The 16,622-nt window shown below is 39.0% G+C and overlaps 1 protein-coding gene across 1 annotated transcript in view; it reads right to left on the bottom strand.

Annotated features, from left to right (window-relative positions):
• NOX3 (NADPH oxidase 3) overlaps positions 1 to 5,826 on the bottom strand; it is a 66,066-nt gene extending 60,240 nt beyond the window's left edge. Inside the window, exons 1-4 of the mRNA NM_001191333.1 lie at positions 5,779 to 5,826; positions 5,049 to 5,144; positions 4,822 to 4,932; positions 3,730 to 3,814 (exon numbers count right to left, since the gene is read on the bottom strand). Of these exons, the coding sequence (NP_001178262.1) occupies positions 3,730 to 3,814; positions 4,822 to 4,932; positions 5,049 to 5,144; positions 5,779 to 5,826 (340 nt within the window). The remainder of the gene's footprint in view (positions 1 to 3,729; positions 3,815 to 4,821; positions 4,933 to 5,048; positions 5,145 to 5,778) is intronic.
• Between the last annotated feature and the right edge of the window lie 10,796 nt (positions 5,827 to 16,622).

Below are 16,622 nucleotides of genomic sequence, written 5' to 3' on the forward strand. Positions count from 1 at the left end.
TGGGATTGTTCTCTGTGGTGGCGCCTCCAAATCATTTTTTCTCAGCGTCCCGATTCTGAGGTCACTTCTCTCAACCTGTCTCTATTGTGTTTCTTGAGGTTTACAAACTAATCAACGCATCAGGAGCTGCCTGTGGGTCATTATCCACCCCTAGAACCTAGCAGATGCCAACTGCAGGGACAGACAGAGCTGCCAGGGTCACTATTCACAGCCCCTTGGAAGGAAGCTCAGGCTTAAAGTACTACTATTCAATTGGAAGGGTCTTCAAGGTCTACTGTGGGCCAGAGTCCAGAAAGATCTGCATTAACAAGAACAGAGAGGCTGCAAAACTACGATTTTTATACCAGGGAGGTTATGGAGCTCTGAAAATGATTTATTAGTGGTTGAAGAAGGCTCCGGCAGCTCTTATCGTAGGCAAGCAAGCAGGAAGGCAGGAAGCCAAAAGAAGAGTTCCTGTCACTGCATTTTCGGTGATGCCCTTGATCATAGATACCATTGTTTGCCTCTTCCCTCCTCCTCCCCAGCCTGCTTTCACCAGGCTCTAATTACCTCCTTTAATGATTTGACCAATTAAAGCCTGCAGTTCAACTTATAGGGGAACGGATGAGAAATTAGAGGCTGGCACGCAAACTTCGACGAGGATGCACTTCTTCCAAGGTTACACACCTCTATTAAGCCAGTCGGCTATTTGAAAAGCAGCATAATGGGCGATGCTAATAAAGCAAGCATGGGGACATTTTCAGCAGCTCCCAAGTGAATACACCAGAAGGACAAAATGGGAAAAGCAAAGGTATATCTATGAAACCAGGGCTTAGCATTTTTCTCCTCCTAAAAGCACAGTTGCCAGCCGCGTTTCTTCGTCAATGTGAAATGTAATAATTGCTTTGTCAGGGTTTGGGAGAAGCAGAGCGCTCTCTCTCCACCCTCCTGCCTCTGCCTGGAATGGAAACAACTGCTGGGCTGCTGGTTGCCATGGCGGTGGGAGATGAGGAGCCTCTGCTCTCAAAAGCAGTCAGACCCTGCTGGCACAGCCCCGGGAGACGTTTGGGAGCCTGGCAAACAGTGGGGATTCAAGGAGAAGAGGGCCAGGGAGAAGACTTCATTCTCTCCAGGGATTTGTGAGGGAAAGCCGGAGAACAGGCATCCTGCTTTGTCTTGTCATAGCAGAATGTGAATTAATTATCGTGGATGACTGGCATCATTTTGAGTCTCTTTGCTGCCCACACACTATCTTTTGTCCACCCCAAAACACTCCCGGTTCCTTGGCAACTCCTGAACGCTTACATCTAGCACCTTGTCCCAAGAAATCCCTCGATCTATCTCTTTTTTCCTGCTGGCCAACTTTCCTACTCATCCTCAGGTTTGACCAGATTTATTGAGGTTGTATGCCGCAACCAGGAGAGGGAAGAGGCATAAGGCACAGTCTCACATTTTAAGGTGATCAGAATCTGAGAAATTGTACTGTGTGGTAGGAGGGGTGCCTGGGGCCCAGAGATAAGGAAGCTCAACAGCCCAGATCTGGCAGCTCAGGGAGAAGCTGGCTAAGCATGGAGCCCTGGATATGGTGACAATTTATCCAGTGAAGAAGGAGAGAGCAAGCATTTCAGACAGAGCCAATAGCAAGGGCAAATGCACAGCCTGCTCAGGGACCACCAGAAGCTAGGAAAAGGCAAGGGGGTGTGGTGAAGGATGAGCTGGTGTGCAGTGGGCGGGACTTGGTGATGGGAGCCTGCCCACCAGGCTACGCTTGATCTGATTCTCTTTGCAGTGGCAGCAGTAAGGGACTTGAAGTCTGTAGGTTTCTAAGAGATCCACTCCTGACACCTAGTCTGCACATCTCATAAGAATGGATAGATTGTGTTATTGGTGTGTGTGTTTTTTTTTTAATTCCACGGAGTAGAACATAAGGAACTTATTTGAGATCACACAACCCATCAGTAGCAGGGGTATAAAATAACTTGGTCATCTGCTTCTAGTCAACTGCTGTCCCTGTGAATTATGCTCCATCCTGAAACCATTACTGACTGTACCAGTTTCAGGAGGTTATATATAGTTCCTATCATGGTATCTTGGGCACAGGAGGCAGATATTCAACACGCATCACTGATATATATATATACACACATACATACATACTATTGATATATGATTCTGCATGAAGAAATATACATACTCAAAGGTTTAAGGAGAAAAAAATCATTGCATAACACATATTTTCCTTTATTCTTTGATTCCTTTTCTGACATGTTTTGATGCTCTGGGGTTTTTTTGTTCCTTCTCTCTATTATATCTTTATAACTTTCTCTTAGAGTCCAATTCTGCCTTAAAGCTATTGCAGAGTGAGCATTCTTCCTGACATTGTAGTGTGTTTTATCTCCTCTTTTAAAACAGAATTAAAGGTTCTTAGGCTTTAAAGGAAGCCTAGAGTTTCCTTGAATTCCTTCTCTGAAGCACTTTCCAAGATGCAGTCTGGATTCCACTAGAACAGCTCCCCCAACAGGGAACTCAGCCCTCTCAGGGGACCCTCATTCTAATTTTAGATAATTTTCAAGGTCTGGCAAAGGCTTCCATTTCTGAGCTTAAATCTGCTTCCCTGAGTCTTCATTCCTTCCTGTATTTACTCATTCATCAAAGATTATTGGCATCTACATATACTCTGCACCATTGCAGGCCTTGGAACACAAAGATGAATTAGCCCTGCTCTTTGTCCTCCAAACTTTCTCTGGTTTTCTCTAGGACATGCTGTAGATTTACCCTTAATTCTTAACAAATGCCAAAGAACTTTTCCAAACATTTCCTGGGTTGGCTTAATCTGGCGTTGAAGACAGCCGGTAGGGAGCTCTCCCTGCTTGTCTTAGCACACACCCAAAATTGTGCTAATTGGCACCGGGGCACCGTCTGTCATGTCTTGTTGCTTAATTAAATCTACATTTGTTTTGAATGTTCTTTTTATTCTGCTATTTTTTATGCATGAGAGGATAAAAACAAAAGAGAAAAACATTTTATAGTTAAATTAGTTTGAGGAAAACAGTCCTGAATCATAACTCTTTATTGTTCAGATAGCCTTTTATTTCAATGTCTTTGTTGTCCAACAAAACCACAAGCCAATTGGTTGTTGCCCCTCTTCATTTCTTCCTGATCAGAGTTTAACCTTGACCTTGGATGCTAATTTCTAGTGCTTTTATCTTGAACTCTCTTGTTTTCTAATTCAAGAAATGGTGATAACAATTTATATGGCTATAAAGCTTCAGATCTTTTCAAGATCCTTTTATATCCACTAGCTCAATACTATTCAAAACCTCGTTCACATGATCTTGCTTTTCTCCTTTTTATTGCCCATGATACCAGTTGATAGTCATTTTCCCATGACTGAATGGGATTTTGAGTATAGGTCAATTTTATTTCTGATGTGAATTATATTGAATAACAAAGTGCTTATTTTTCAAGTGGGTCTTTACCACGGTATTATCAACAAGCTTAATGATTCAGAAATGAAAATGAAGTTTCATAAACTTTTCCTTGACAAATTGAAGGCTTGGTAAAGAAGAGAAGGCATGAATGTAAATTAGAAACTTAAAAATCCATTTGTATAAGGTTTGCATGGTCAGATGGAAGACAAAGATTTCTTTCACCTAAGGGTGAGTCTTTGGCAGGGAAGGAATAAACAAAACTATTAAATGAATGTGCAGTATTATAAAATTAATCAGATAATTAATAATAAGCACTTACTTGCATTAATGACTATTCCATAGGCAACCAGTTTGTGGAATTTGAGATTTTTGTCTAATTGCCTCCTCCACGGTCCTCTGAAGCACTAGAGTAACAAAAATTAGAAAGTCTTATTCAGGGAAAATCATAGCAATAGCAGTGTCATGAGAGTTAAGAGAGCAAGACTCAGGCTCTGCCTCTAAATTACTAAAGGTGGGCCTACCTGAGACAAAAATTAGTGGCCATTAATTAGTCAAACAGGCAAAATCAAATGGTTATTACTAGCTTTGCTGAAATTCCAACTCAATAAAAGTGATTGAGTTAGTAGTTCCCTGGCTACAAGTCAAAACTCTAGAATAAACCTGCTAATAATCATGCACTGGCTAATTTAGAAAATGAAGATGATAACCATCATCCTCAGTGATGTGGTTTAAGTGGTCTATAAATTATTCCTTATTACACCAAGAAAGGCTGTATATTCATCTACATCTAAATATTCATAACATTATGAAGATTGTATGATAAAGTATTTAGTCTGGAAGGGTTATTGAGGTCTCATTTTTCTGTACAGTGCGCTATTCTGTTTGGCAGGAAACACAGGTAAGTACTCAACGCAGTGAAATCTACATAATTAGGAAATGCCCCATTGTGTCTGCTAGGGGTTAAAATTTACATATTAAAATCTATGTACACTAATTGTGTTTTCCTGGGCTGAAAACTCAGAGAGACGCTTCTTTAGTGGCATTTGACTCATCTACGTATCTATTTCCTTTTAATCAGAAATGGTAATAGTTCAAGCTGTTATAATGCTTCCATCTTCATGAGTCAGGTCAATCTTATTAGCCTTTCTTTTCCGATGAAGCAGATGCATCAGGGGAAGGTTGAGCAATGAGTCCAATGTCATGTAAGGTGTCAATGGCAAAAGGAAAACACAAATCAAGTGTACCAATTTCCGATTTTCAGTTTTAGCCATTGTGTCCTCTCTACAAAGAAGCATATGTCAATCTAAACAGGATTATTGGGAATTTCATAGTGAAGTACATCTTTGTTTTCAATAGCACTTATATTAATAGATCATAACAACGGAAATTATTTCAATAACTTAGTACTTACAGCACTTGTCCCTCTCATGAATGAAATAAGGTTTCGACTGACGGGTAATAGAATTAGCATGCAGTTAAAATTCAGGCACACTGCAGATGCGCGAGCCCAAGCCAGGGTAGACTGTCCATGTATAAAGACATAAGAAAGAGATACAGTGAAACAGGGAAGCTGGGGGAAATAGAATGCATTTTGTTTTCTGAAATGATAATTAATGCATAGTACCCAAATCTACTTACACCCAGAATAACTCGTGTATAAAGGAAAGACTCTTCCTCTTCATACCAATAGAATGTGTTGATAAACAGATATAAATTCACTCCCAGCCATGAGAGCTAGAGCAGAATGGAAAAAAGGGCCAGTCAATACTGTCTTCAACCTTTCCTTCTTCTCAAAATCATTTGGGGTTCTTGGGGTCTTTTTTTTTTAAGTGAAATGAAAAGCTTTTCAATATCAATCAGAATCATTCCATATACTTATTTCTTATAGGTTAGTTTTGTAACAGTTATCAGCATGTTAAGAAATTGTTAACTTTATTAAAAAAGATTTGAAATACATAGGGGTATACTTTAAGGAATTTAATGAAAAATACAGAACCCTCCTAATCAACATTGCTATAATCTTTCAAGTCAGTGATGTCAAGAAGGAGGAAACCCTTAAAAATCAACTCAGAAAACACTTTAGAAAAATTCCAATGTCATAGTCTAATTCAAACACTTCCTTCGATTTACAGAAACATTCATACCTGATGCAAATGGAAACCACTTGACTTTAAAAATAATGATTTGCATGATTCTGCAAGAGTAAATTAAGATTTACCAAGGTGTATCTACTGAATGTTTTCTAACAAGTTTTAGTCTTTTAAGCCGGGCAATACTTCACGTTACTTAGTATTCCTATACAAGTTATCTGAAGAATCAAGGTATGCAGTGTATATGTTTAGAGCTGAATAACAAAAATGATACTTACTACTAATATGATGGAGAGACTCTCATTCAAAATCCAGCATCCCATCATGACAGCCTTGCTCGTTTGCAGTTAGCAAATTATTTTTTTCATTCAGCTCAGCCTGGTTGTTGTATCCTTAGCAAGGGCTTTTTTGCTATGTTATTTTATCTTTTTGTCTTAGGAAGCACCTACTGGGAGCAGCTCTCGAGGAATTTCTAATTAAGGACTTCTTGCCAAAGGCACATCTCCAAGTTGACATGCCTCATGACCTGGGTGAAAACAAGGCAAGTCTCTGTCTAATGATTCCTTTCTTCAAAGATTTCACAAGAAAAGAAGGCTCGTTTTATTAAATTAGCCTGATGTACTTTATACCCCATTCATTTTCTACATGATTGCAGTCAGGATGATAATAAGTCCTTATGTAAATTTGAAAAATAACCTAACTGCTGAAGGCTGGATACAGCAAAACATTTTAATAGAGTTTTTGCCACGTTCTTTATTTTAGTTTCTTCACTTCCTTTCTTCCTCTTTGGAAAAAGCTTTTTATAGAAAACATAGAATGATGGGTAAATAAATATAAGTTAATCTTTCAGAAGATGATGAAGAAAACCAGAGAAGAATCTCTAAAAAAAAACACAGATGGAGGAACTTTCATAAACTTAAACTGTGGGTGGGACTTCCCTGGTGGTCTGGTGGTTAAGACGTCATGCTCCCAATGCAGGGGACCCAGTTCTGATTCCTGGTTCAGGGAACTAGATGCTGCATGCCACAACTAAGACCTGATGTAGCCAAATAAGTAAATATTTTAAAAATATGTGACTATAAAGAATGAAGGAGACAGTTGTGGGATTACAGAATAAATTGTATTTTTCCCCTGTAATCCCACTTGGTGTACCCATGAGGTCAGTGAGAATATTCTTTCATACTTTAGTGATCCAAGGAGTGGCTGTCTGGGCCTGGTCCATTCTCTGATTTTGTGTAAGTTACAGTTATTAAATGGGGCTTCCCAGGAGGTGTGGCGGTAAAGAATCTGCCTGCCAATGCGGGAGATGCAAGAGACGTGGGTTTGATCCCTGGGTTGGGAAGATCCCCTGGAGTAGGAAATGGCAATCCATTCCAGTATTGTTGCCTGGAAAATTCCATGGACAGAGGATCCTGGAGGGCTACAGTGTTTGAGGTTGCAAAGAATCAGGCACAACTCAGCGACTGAGCACACAGACACATGGTTATTAAATGCAGTGACTGCGACTGCTCTGCTTTTGAATATGCTGTCTAGGTTGCTCATAACTTTCCTTCCAAGGAGTAAGCGTCTTTTAATTTCATGGCTGCAATCACCATCTGCAGTGATTTTGGAGCCCAGAAAAATAAAGTCTGACACTGTTTCCACTGTTTCCCCGTCTATTTCCCATGAAGTGATGGGACCAGATGCCATGATCTTCGTTTTCTGAATGTTGAGCTTTAAGCCAACTTTTTCACTCTCCACTTTCACCTTCATCAAGAGGCTTTTGAGTTCCTCTTCACTTTCTGCCATAAGGGTGGTGTCATCTGCATATCTGAGGTGATTGATATTTCTCCCAGCAATCTTGATTCCAGCTTGTGTTTCTTCCAGCCCAGCGTTTCTCATGATGTACTCTGCATATAAGTTAAATAAGCAGGGTGACAGTATACAGTCTTGATGTACTCCTTTTCCTATTTGGAACCAGTCTGTTGTTCCATGTCCAGTTCTAACTGTTGCTTCCTGACCTGCATATAGGTTTCAGGTCAGGTGGTCTGGTTTTCCCATCTCTTACAGAATTTTCCACAGTTTATTGTGATCCACACAATCAAAGGCTTTGGCATAGTCAATAAAGCAGAAATAGATGTTTTTCTGGAACTCTCTTGCTTTTTTGATGATCCAGCAGATGTTGGCAATTTGATCTCTGGTTCCTCTGCCTTTTCTAAAACCAGCTTGAACATCAGGAAGTTCACGGTTCACGTATGGCTGAAGCCTGGCTTGGAGAATTTTGAGCATTACTTTACTAGTGTGTGAGATGAGTGCAATTGTGCAGTAGTTTGAGCATTTTAATATATGAAATACAGATATTTTGGCAGATTAACCCGAGGTAAGAGCGCAGTTAGTGAAATATCCTCAGTAGCTTTTTTAACAGTGAGGCATATAAAGATGTAAAGTCTTCATATTCATTTCTTTAAGCCAATAATCTTCCATGATGAAATGATTTGTTATTTCTGAAGTGTTTAGGATTTACATATCTTAGAGGCATTATTCAGTTGGGTTATAAAAATTAATTCAGAAAGACTACCTCCAGAATTTTATACTATCTTCTCTATTTTAGATTCAGTGAGTGTGAGACAGAGCTGGAGTTTTCTAGCCTTCTGTATTCTTCACACAGCGTTACAAATGAGAGGCATATATTGCTGAATAATAATGTGTGGTCACATTTCTGTTGTTGTTAATTGCCTAGACTATTTCTAGTGCTATAATAAAAATAAAATTTAAAAGTTTAGAAAATTTAGAAACAACACTGCATCTTTGCATGTTCTATTCTTATTTCTAAAATGTGATGTGTTTGTTCCTCATCTTGACACTCATGCAGAGACACTATGTGTTAAATCTATTATTCATTCATAGCGTAAAAGACGGTTCATAGTTGTGTTATAAGAGTATAAATCATGACAGCTTCTGCATTTTTCTCCACAGATTTTATTTTTGTAGAACTTACCATGTTTAGTTTACTCATATTAAAAAATACGTGACTTTCAAATTATATTCAGTTTATTCAGAGCTCAGCACTATTGTACAATTGATGGACATGCTTTTTCTTCTCAAATTCTGTATATTCATATATAAGAATAATCTGTTGACACCACTGGTTGGTTTACAATATTGGAATTAGATTTTATAAAACACAAAATATCGTATCTTATATCACACACACACAAGTTCAACTCAGTCCAGCCTCTGCACTCCCCAGAAGTCCTCAGTTTTGAGAAATATGATATTGTGATTTCTCTCTTTATTTTTGATTTATCTGGGGAAATTTGAGGATGCCTATCCAGCCCCCAGTGGCTGCCTTAGTTTTTACTGCAATGAAGAGATTTGTGCAGATCAGAATTTAAATCAAAGCAATCTGAATCATTTCCTAAGAATTCAGGTCAACTGAATGGAGTTGCATCTAAAGAGAGGAAATTGTACAAAATCTACTAAAATGATATGAATGCTCAGCATTCAATCTAGCTTCATCTAATTGTTCTTTGTTGCTAATAAGTTGTGCTCATTTCATTTCTCAGGATTTTCTCAGAAAAAAATGAAGTGAAGTTTGTTCTGTGTGTTTCTAAGGCAGATATAGTCCTTCTAATTAAATGGATACACCCACTGGTTCTTCCAGCTCAACACAAAATATGTGGATTTTTTTTCCCTTGTAAAGATGACCAGTAACAGACTTTCTGTAGTGGAGAAAGTAGGAAGGAAACCAAACAGATATGTTTACAAAGGCAGGTTAATTGCGTGTATATAAAACAGAAACTCCATACTACCCACACTACATTTCTGGACTAGATTTACTCCATTATATTTTTTGTTCTTTTTAGTTTCTTAGTTGAACAGTTGACCCAACAAAAAAACACTTTGATCCTCAAGGGCAAGATTGATCATCCAGTAGCTTTTTTGCTGCTGCATACTAAAATCTAAGTTCCCTGTAGACATAGCAGAGTTCACAGTGCATAAAAATAGCATTGCCAAATCTTCTAAGCATTAGACATGTTTTTACCCCTTTTCCTAAAAGCAAAAGTGAAAAGAGATGAAAAAAGTAAATTAAAAACTATAGACACATATAGTATCAGATATTTATATAGTTATTTTGAGGAGCATTTGTTGTAAAAATTATGAAACTCTGTTAGATAAATCATATGTTGAATGAATTCATTTTTTAAAGAAAAAGTAGAACAAAAGAAAAGAGTTCAGAAAGGCCATGCATTGAAATATACCTGATTTTTAAAATAAAATAAAATTAAATATATCACCAACATCTTGCTGTTTGCTGAATTAAGTATATTGTATTTTTGTTTTAGGAAAGGTTGTGCTCTCTGAATATTGTATAAAAATAGCTTATTTCACAAACTTATATTGGCATTAGTCGGTTCAAACCTTTTTTCCCCACTTAGGCATAATTTATTCATCCAAGTCTCCCAGTTTCAAATGAAGGCTAACTGAGACCACAGCACTCATCACACGATGCTCGGCTCAGAGGGTGTTAGAGTTTGGGTTCCACTATTTAGAAGCTTACAGGGTAGCAGGGAAGTGGCAGGACATCTGTGGCAATAAAATAATCATTTAAAGGTGAGTACATTCTGGAGTGGCCGAGATTGTCCACCTGGGGGCCACTGAAGCACAAAGAGATCTTGCTAAAGGATTTACTGTAGGGAGAATGCTCTCTACATGGGGATCAAACTGACTTTTGTCAAAAATTACATGGCATGAAGAAGAAAAGGAGGAAAATAAGTTTGAATTTCTGTGTCTCTCAAAGGGTCAATTGAATCAGCTCCCAAAACATCAAACAGCAAGGAAAAACGACTCCTGCTTCCAATCTTCTTCCTGCAGTCACTTCTGATGCGGTCTGCTAAGCCCAGAGGGCTTTGTGCTTTGTTTGGTGTCCATTTTCCTGCCTTCATCTTTCTCATTGCTCACGTAAGTTTGCAGCACGTTTCATCTTTACATTTATGGAGTCACCTAAAATCTTTTTGAGAGTTATTTAGAAAGCTACTTCTTACAGGGCACTGATGCTGATAGCCTCAGGACCACAGTTCAGAAGTGAGCAGAGAGACTAACTCATCATTTCTTATCCCCAAACCAAGTGGCACAGTTCAAAGTCTCCTGTTTTGCCAATTTTAACTTTTTGGTTTTAGGAATCTGGGAAAGTCAGAATTATCATGCTTTTTATATTTTATATCATGCCCAGCATACACAGAAATGTAATAAATATTAAATAACAAACACAGAAATACATTCATTTCTCTGCTTCTTAAAACATAAGACAGTTCTATACAAATCCATACACAGATACATTTGCAGGATTTTCGAGCAGTGTTTTCCCTTAAAGTTTAAAACTGAGAGGAAAGTTTTCCTGTCTAGGTCGTGAATTATTTAACTTCTGAGTTTAGGAAAATTTAAAGTTTAAGAAGGCTAGTCTGGAAATCCCTTCTTTGCATATCCAAGCTGTTCATCTCTCAAAAGTCAAAGTGGATGCCAGAATTCCATAGATTTCATTTTTCAAGATGAACATTCATATTTGAACATATTTCAAAGCAGATGGTTTACAGTTCATGTATTTGTTGCTGTTTTCCTGCCACAACAACTAAATATTGAAGACACATATTTGTGATGAGGAGAGCACTTCCAAACCGTCTCTCCCGCTGCTCTCTCACACTGCGTGCTCTAATCCCCTGTGTGCTGCAGGGAAAGGCGCTGAGGAATGAAGCAGTGAATTACATCCATTTGATTTAATAGACAGCAGAGGGGTGCAATAACATAAAACAAGCTTCCTAAAAATAAATACTTTTTTTTTGTAGCAGTCATGAATTTTCTGGTAGCAAATAAGAAATCAAATGAACACGTATTGAAATATTCTGTTTTCATGATCCATTTAGATGAACTGGAAAGTTTTAAGCCCTCTACTATCTTATAAGGCAGTTTGCCAAACTGTGGGACTGTTTGATCACAGTTAAGAAAGAAGAGGAAAATCAAATGAAGGTTTAGTTTTTTTTTTTAAAGTAAAGCCATCAGATAAGAAAGTATCAGCTGGAGAAAGCATTGGATGTTTGTACTGAAGGATGCCAATGTCCCTCAACAGGCTCAGTGATCTCTCTTCCAGGATGAAATGATGTGCTGCTCGTTTGTCATCTCATTTGCAATTTGCTATTATTCTACTCAACCATCAATGTTTGCATTCTTACAACTCTGAAGATTCATTTTGTTGACAAAGGGTTCAGTTAGGAATTGGAACCAAAATAATACAAGCTTTTGAAAAATGGAAAATAGAAGAAAGAATTGTAAGCACAGAAAAGAGTAGGTTCGCTTGCTACTTTAACAAAATCTCTGTGACTATTCAATAACCTCTAACTAAGAAACTGACAAAAAGGGAAAAACCTGTCCACAGTTATCATGACCATCATCCAGCAACACGGGACATGCACACACAAAGACTTAGGAATACCTTTTTAGGAGACGGTTTGTAGAGCTTCATACTAAGAATCGAAATTGCCTAGATTCATCTGGAGTCTCGCCCCACTACCAGTACCCCACAGCAGCTGTGGTCAGGTCCTGTGGCCTTTCTGGGGGCCAGGCACGTCCACCAGCATGCCACAGGAGCCATAGGTAGTCCCTGCATCTGGTCCAGGGGCCAGCCTTGCCTAGGTATCATCAAAAATATAAAATGAGATGGAGGGGGAGTAAAAAGATAAAACTATGGAATTTAATTTTTTTAAAGTTTGTAAAAACGGCAGTAAATACATACATATCAACACTTACTTGAGAAGTACATAAACTAAATTTGGCAATCAAAAACAGAATGGCTGAATGGAGTTTTCCAAAAAGATCAATCTATATGTTGCCTACAAGAGACTCACTTTAGAAAGAAGAACAGACAGACAGGAAGTGAGGGGATAGAAAGAGATATTTCATGCAAAAGGTAATGAAAAGAGAGCTGGAGTAGTTATATTAGACAAAACAGACTTTGAGGCAAAGGCTGTAATAAAACACAAAGAAGAGCATTACATAATGACAAAGGGGTCAATCTAGCAAGAAGATATACACTTGAAATGTATGCATCCAACAGATGAGTACCAAGAAATATAAAACAAATATTAATGGACTTAAAGGGAAAAATTGAAAGCAATACAACAATGGTAGGGTACTCTAATATCCCACTTACAACAATGGATAGGTCATCCAGACAGAAAATCAATAAGAAAACATTGGACTTAAATACCACATTAGAGCAGATGAATTTATAATAGATTTATGTAGAACATTCCATCCAAAAGCAGCAGAATATACATTCTTGAATTCATACAGAATGTTCTACAGGATCAGATCAGATCAGATCAGTCGCTCAGTCGTGGCCGACTCTTTGCGACCCCAAGAATCACAGCACACCTGGCCTCCCTGTCCATCACCAACTCCCGGAGTTCACTCAGACTCACATCCATCGAGTCAGTGATGCCATCCAGCCATCTCATCCTCTGTCGTCCCCTTCTCCTCCTGCACCCAATCCCTCCCAGCATCAGAGTCTTTTCCAATAAGTCAACTCTTCGCATGAGGTGGCCAAAGTACTGGAGTTTCAGCTTTAGCATCATTCCTTCCAAAGAAATCCTAGAGCTGATCTCCTTCAGAATGGACTGGTTGGATCTCCTTGCAATCCAAGGGACTCTCAAGAGTCTTCTCCAACACCACAGTTCAAAAGCATCAATTCTTCAGCTCTCAGCCTTCTTCACAGTCCAACTCTCACATCCATACATGACCACAGGAAAAACCATAGCCTTGACTAGACGAACCTTTGTTGGCAAAGTAATGTCTCTGCTTTTGAATATGCTATCTAGGTTGGTCATAACTTTCCTTCCAAGGAGTAAGCATCTTTTAATTTCATGGCTGCAATCACCATCTGTAGTGATTTTGGAGCCCAGAAAAATAAAGTCTGACACTGTTTCCACTGTTTCCCTATCTATTTGCCATGAAGTGATGGGACCAGATGCCATGATCTTCGTTTTCTGAATGTTGAGCTTTAAGCCAACTTTTTCACCTCCACTTTCACTTTCACCAGGAGGCTTTTTAGTTCCTCTTCACTTTCTGCCATAAGGGTGGTGTCATCTGCATATCTGAGGTTATTGATATTTCTCCTGGCAATCTTGATTCCAGCTTGTGTTTCTTCCAGTCCAGCATTTCTCATGATGTACTCTGCATATAAGTTAAATAAACAGGGTGACAATATACAGCCTTGACGAACTCCTTTTCCTATTTGGAACCAGTCTGTTATTCCATGTCCAGCTCTAACTGTTGCTTCCTAACCTGCATACAAATTTCTCAAGAGGCAGATCAGGTGGTCTGGGATTCCCATCTCTTTCAGAATTTTCCACAATTTATTGTGATCCACACAGTCAAAGGCTTTGGCATAGTCAATAAAGCAGAAATAGATGTTTTCCTGGAACTCTCTTGCTTTTTCTATGATCCAGTGGATGTTGGCAATTTGATCTCTGGTTCCTCTGCCTTTTCTAAAACCAGCTTGAACATCTGGAAGTTCACGGTTCACATATTGCTGAAGCCTGGCTTGGAGAATTTTGAGCATTACTTTACTAGCGTGTGAGATGAGTGCAATTGTGCAGTAGTTTGAGCATTCTTTGGCATTGCCTTTCTTTGGGATTGGAATGAAAACTGCCATTTTCCAGTCCTGTGGCCACTGCTGAGTTTTCCAAATTTGCTTGCATATTGAGTGCAGCACTTTCACAGCATCATCTTTCAGGATTTGGAATAGCTCAACTGGAATTCCATCATCTCCACTAGCTTTGTTCGTAGTGATGCTTTCTAAGGCCCACTTGACTTCACATTCCAGGATGTCTGGCTCTGGGTCAGTGATCACACCATCGTGATTATCTGGGTCATGAAGATCTTTTTTGTACAGTTCTTCTGTGTATTCTTGCCATCTCTTCTTAATATCTTCTGCTTCTGTTAGGTCCATACCATTTCTGTCCTTTATCGAGCTCATCTTTGCATAAAATGTTCCTTTGGTATCTCTGATTTTCTTGAAGAGATCCCTAGTCTTTCCCATTCTATTGTTTTCCTCTATTTCTTTGCATTGATTGCTGAAGAAGGCTTTCTTATCTCTTCTTTGGAACTCTGCATTCAGATGTTTATATCTTTCCTTTTCTCCTTTGCTTTTCGCTTCTCTTCTTTTCACAGCTATTTGTAAGGCCTCCCCATTCAGCCATTTTGCTTTTTTGCATTTCTTTTCTATGGGAATAGTCTTGATCTCTGTCTCCTGTACAATGTCACGAACCTCATTCCATAGTTCATCAGGCACTCTATGTATCAGATCTAGGCCCTTAAATCTATTTCTCACTTCCACTGTATAATCATAAGGGATTTGATTTAGGTCATACCTGAATGGTCTAGTGGTTTTCCCTACTTTCTTCAATTTAAGTCTGAATTTGGCAATAAGGAGTTCATGATCTGAGCCACAGTCAGCTCCTGGTCTTGTTTTTGCTGACTATACAGCTTCTCCATCTTTGGCTGCAAAGAATATAATCAATCTGATTTTGGTGTTGACCATCTGGTGATGTCCATGTATAGAGTCTTCTCTTGTGTTGTTGGAAGAGGCTGTTTGTTATGACCAGTGCATTTTCTTGGCAAAACTCTATTAGTCTTTGTCCTGCTTCATTCCGTATTCCAAGGCCAAATTTGCCTGTTACTCTAGGTGTTTCTTGACTTCCTACTTTTGCATTCCAGTCCCCTCTAATGAAAAGGACATCTTTTTTGGGTGTTAGTTCTAAAAGGTCTTGTAGGTCTTCATAGAACCGTTCAACTTCAGCTTCTTCAGCATTACTGGTTGGGGAATAGACTTGGATTACTGTGATATTGAATGGTTTGCCTTGGAAATGAACAGAGATCATTCTGTCGTTTTGAGATTGCATCCAAGTACTGCATTTCGGACTCTTGTTGACCATGATGGCTACTCCATTTCTTCTGAGGGATTCCTGCCCACAGTAGTAGATATAATGGTCATCTGAGTTAAATTCACCCATTCCAGTCCATTTCAGTTCGCTGATTCCTAGAATGTCGACATTCACTCTTGCCATCTCTTGTTTGACCACTTCCAATTTGCCTTGATTCATGGACCTGACATTCCAGGTTCCTATGCAATATTGCTCTTTACAGCATCGGACCTTGCTTCTATCACCAGACCCATCCACAGCTGGGTATTCTTTTTGCTTTGGCTCCATCCCTTCATTCTTTCTGGAGTTATTTCTCCACTGATCTCCAGTAGCATATTGGGCACCTACTGACCTGGGGAGTTCCTCTTTCAGTATCCTATCATTTTGCCTTTTCATACTGTTCATGGGGTTCTCAAGGTAAGAATACTGCAGTGGTTTGCCATTCCCTTCTCCAGTGGACCACATTCTGTCAAATCTCTCCACCATGACCCACCGGTCTTGGGTTGCCCCACGGGCATGGCTTAGTTTCATTGAGTTAGACAAGGCTATGGTCCTAGTGTGATTAGATTGACTAGTTTTCTGTGAGTATGGTTTCAGTGTGTTTGCCCTCTGATGCCCTCTTGCAACACCTACCATCTTACTTGGGTTTCTCTTACCTTGGGCATGGGGTATCTTTTCACAGCTGCTCCAGCAAAGCGCAGCCATTGCTTCTTACCTTGGACGAGGGGTATCTCCTTACCGCCGCCCTTCCTGACCTTCAATGTGGGATAGCTCCTCTAGGCCCTCCTAGATAACACATTAGTTCACAAAACTGGTCTCAGTAAATTCAAGAAGACTGAAATCATATCAAACATCTTTTCTCAATACAATGGCACGAAACTGGAAATGGATCACAAGAAAAATATGGGAAAAGCCACAAAAATACAGAAACTAAATAATGTGCTACTGAAAAACCACTGGGTCATCAAAGAAGGATTTTAAAAATACTTAGAGACAAATGAAAACAGAAACACAAAATACCAAAAACAATGAGATGCAGCAAAAATGCTTCTAAGAAGGTAGTTAATAACAGTATCAGCCTACCTCAAGAAATAGGAAAAATCTTAAATAAGAAATTTCACTTTATACCAAGAGGAAGTAGAAAATAAAGAACAAATGAAACCCCA

This window comes from Bos taurus, chromosome 9, assembly GCF_002263795.3.
Source record: "Bos taurus isolate L1 Dominette 01449 registration number 42190680 breed Hereford chromosome 9, ARS-UCD2.0, whole genome shotgun sequence".
In the NCBI taxonomy this organism is placed as follows: Eukaryota; Metazoa; Chordata; class Mammalia; order Artiodactyla; family Bovidae; genus Bos; species Bos taurus.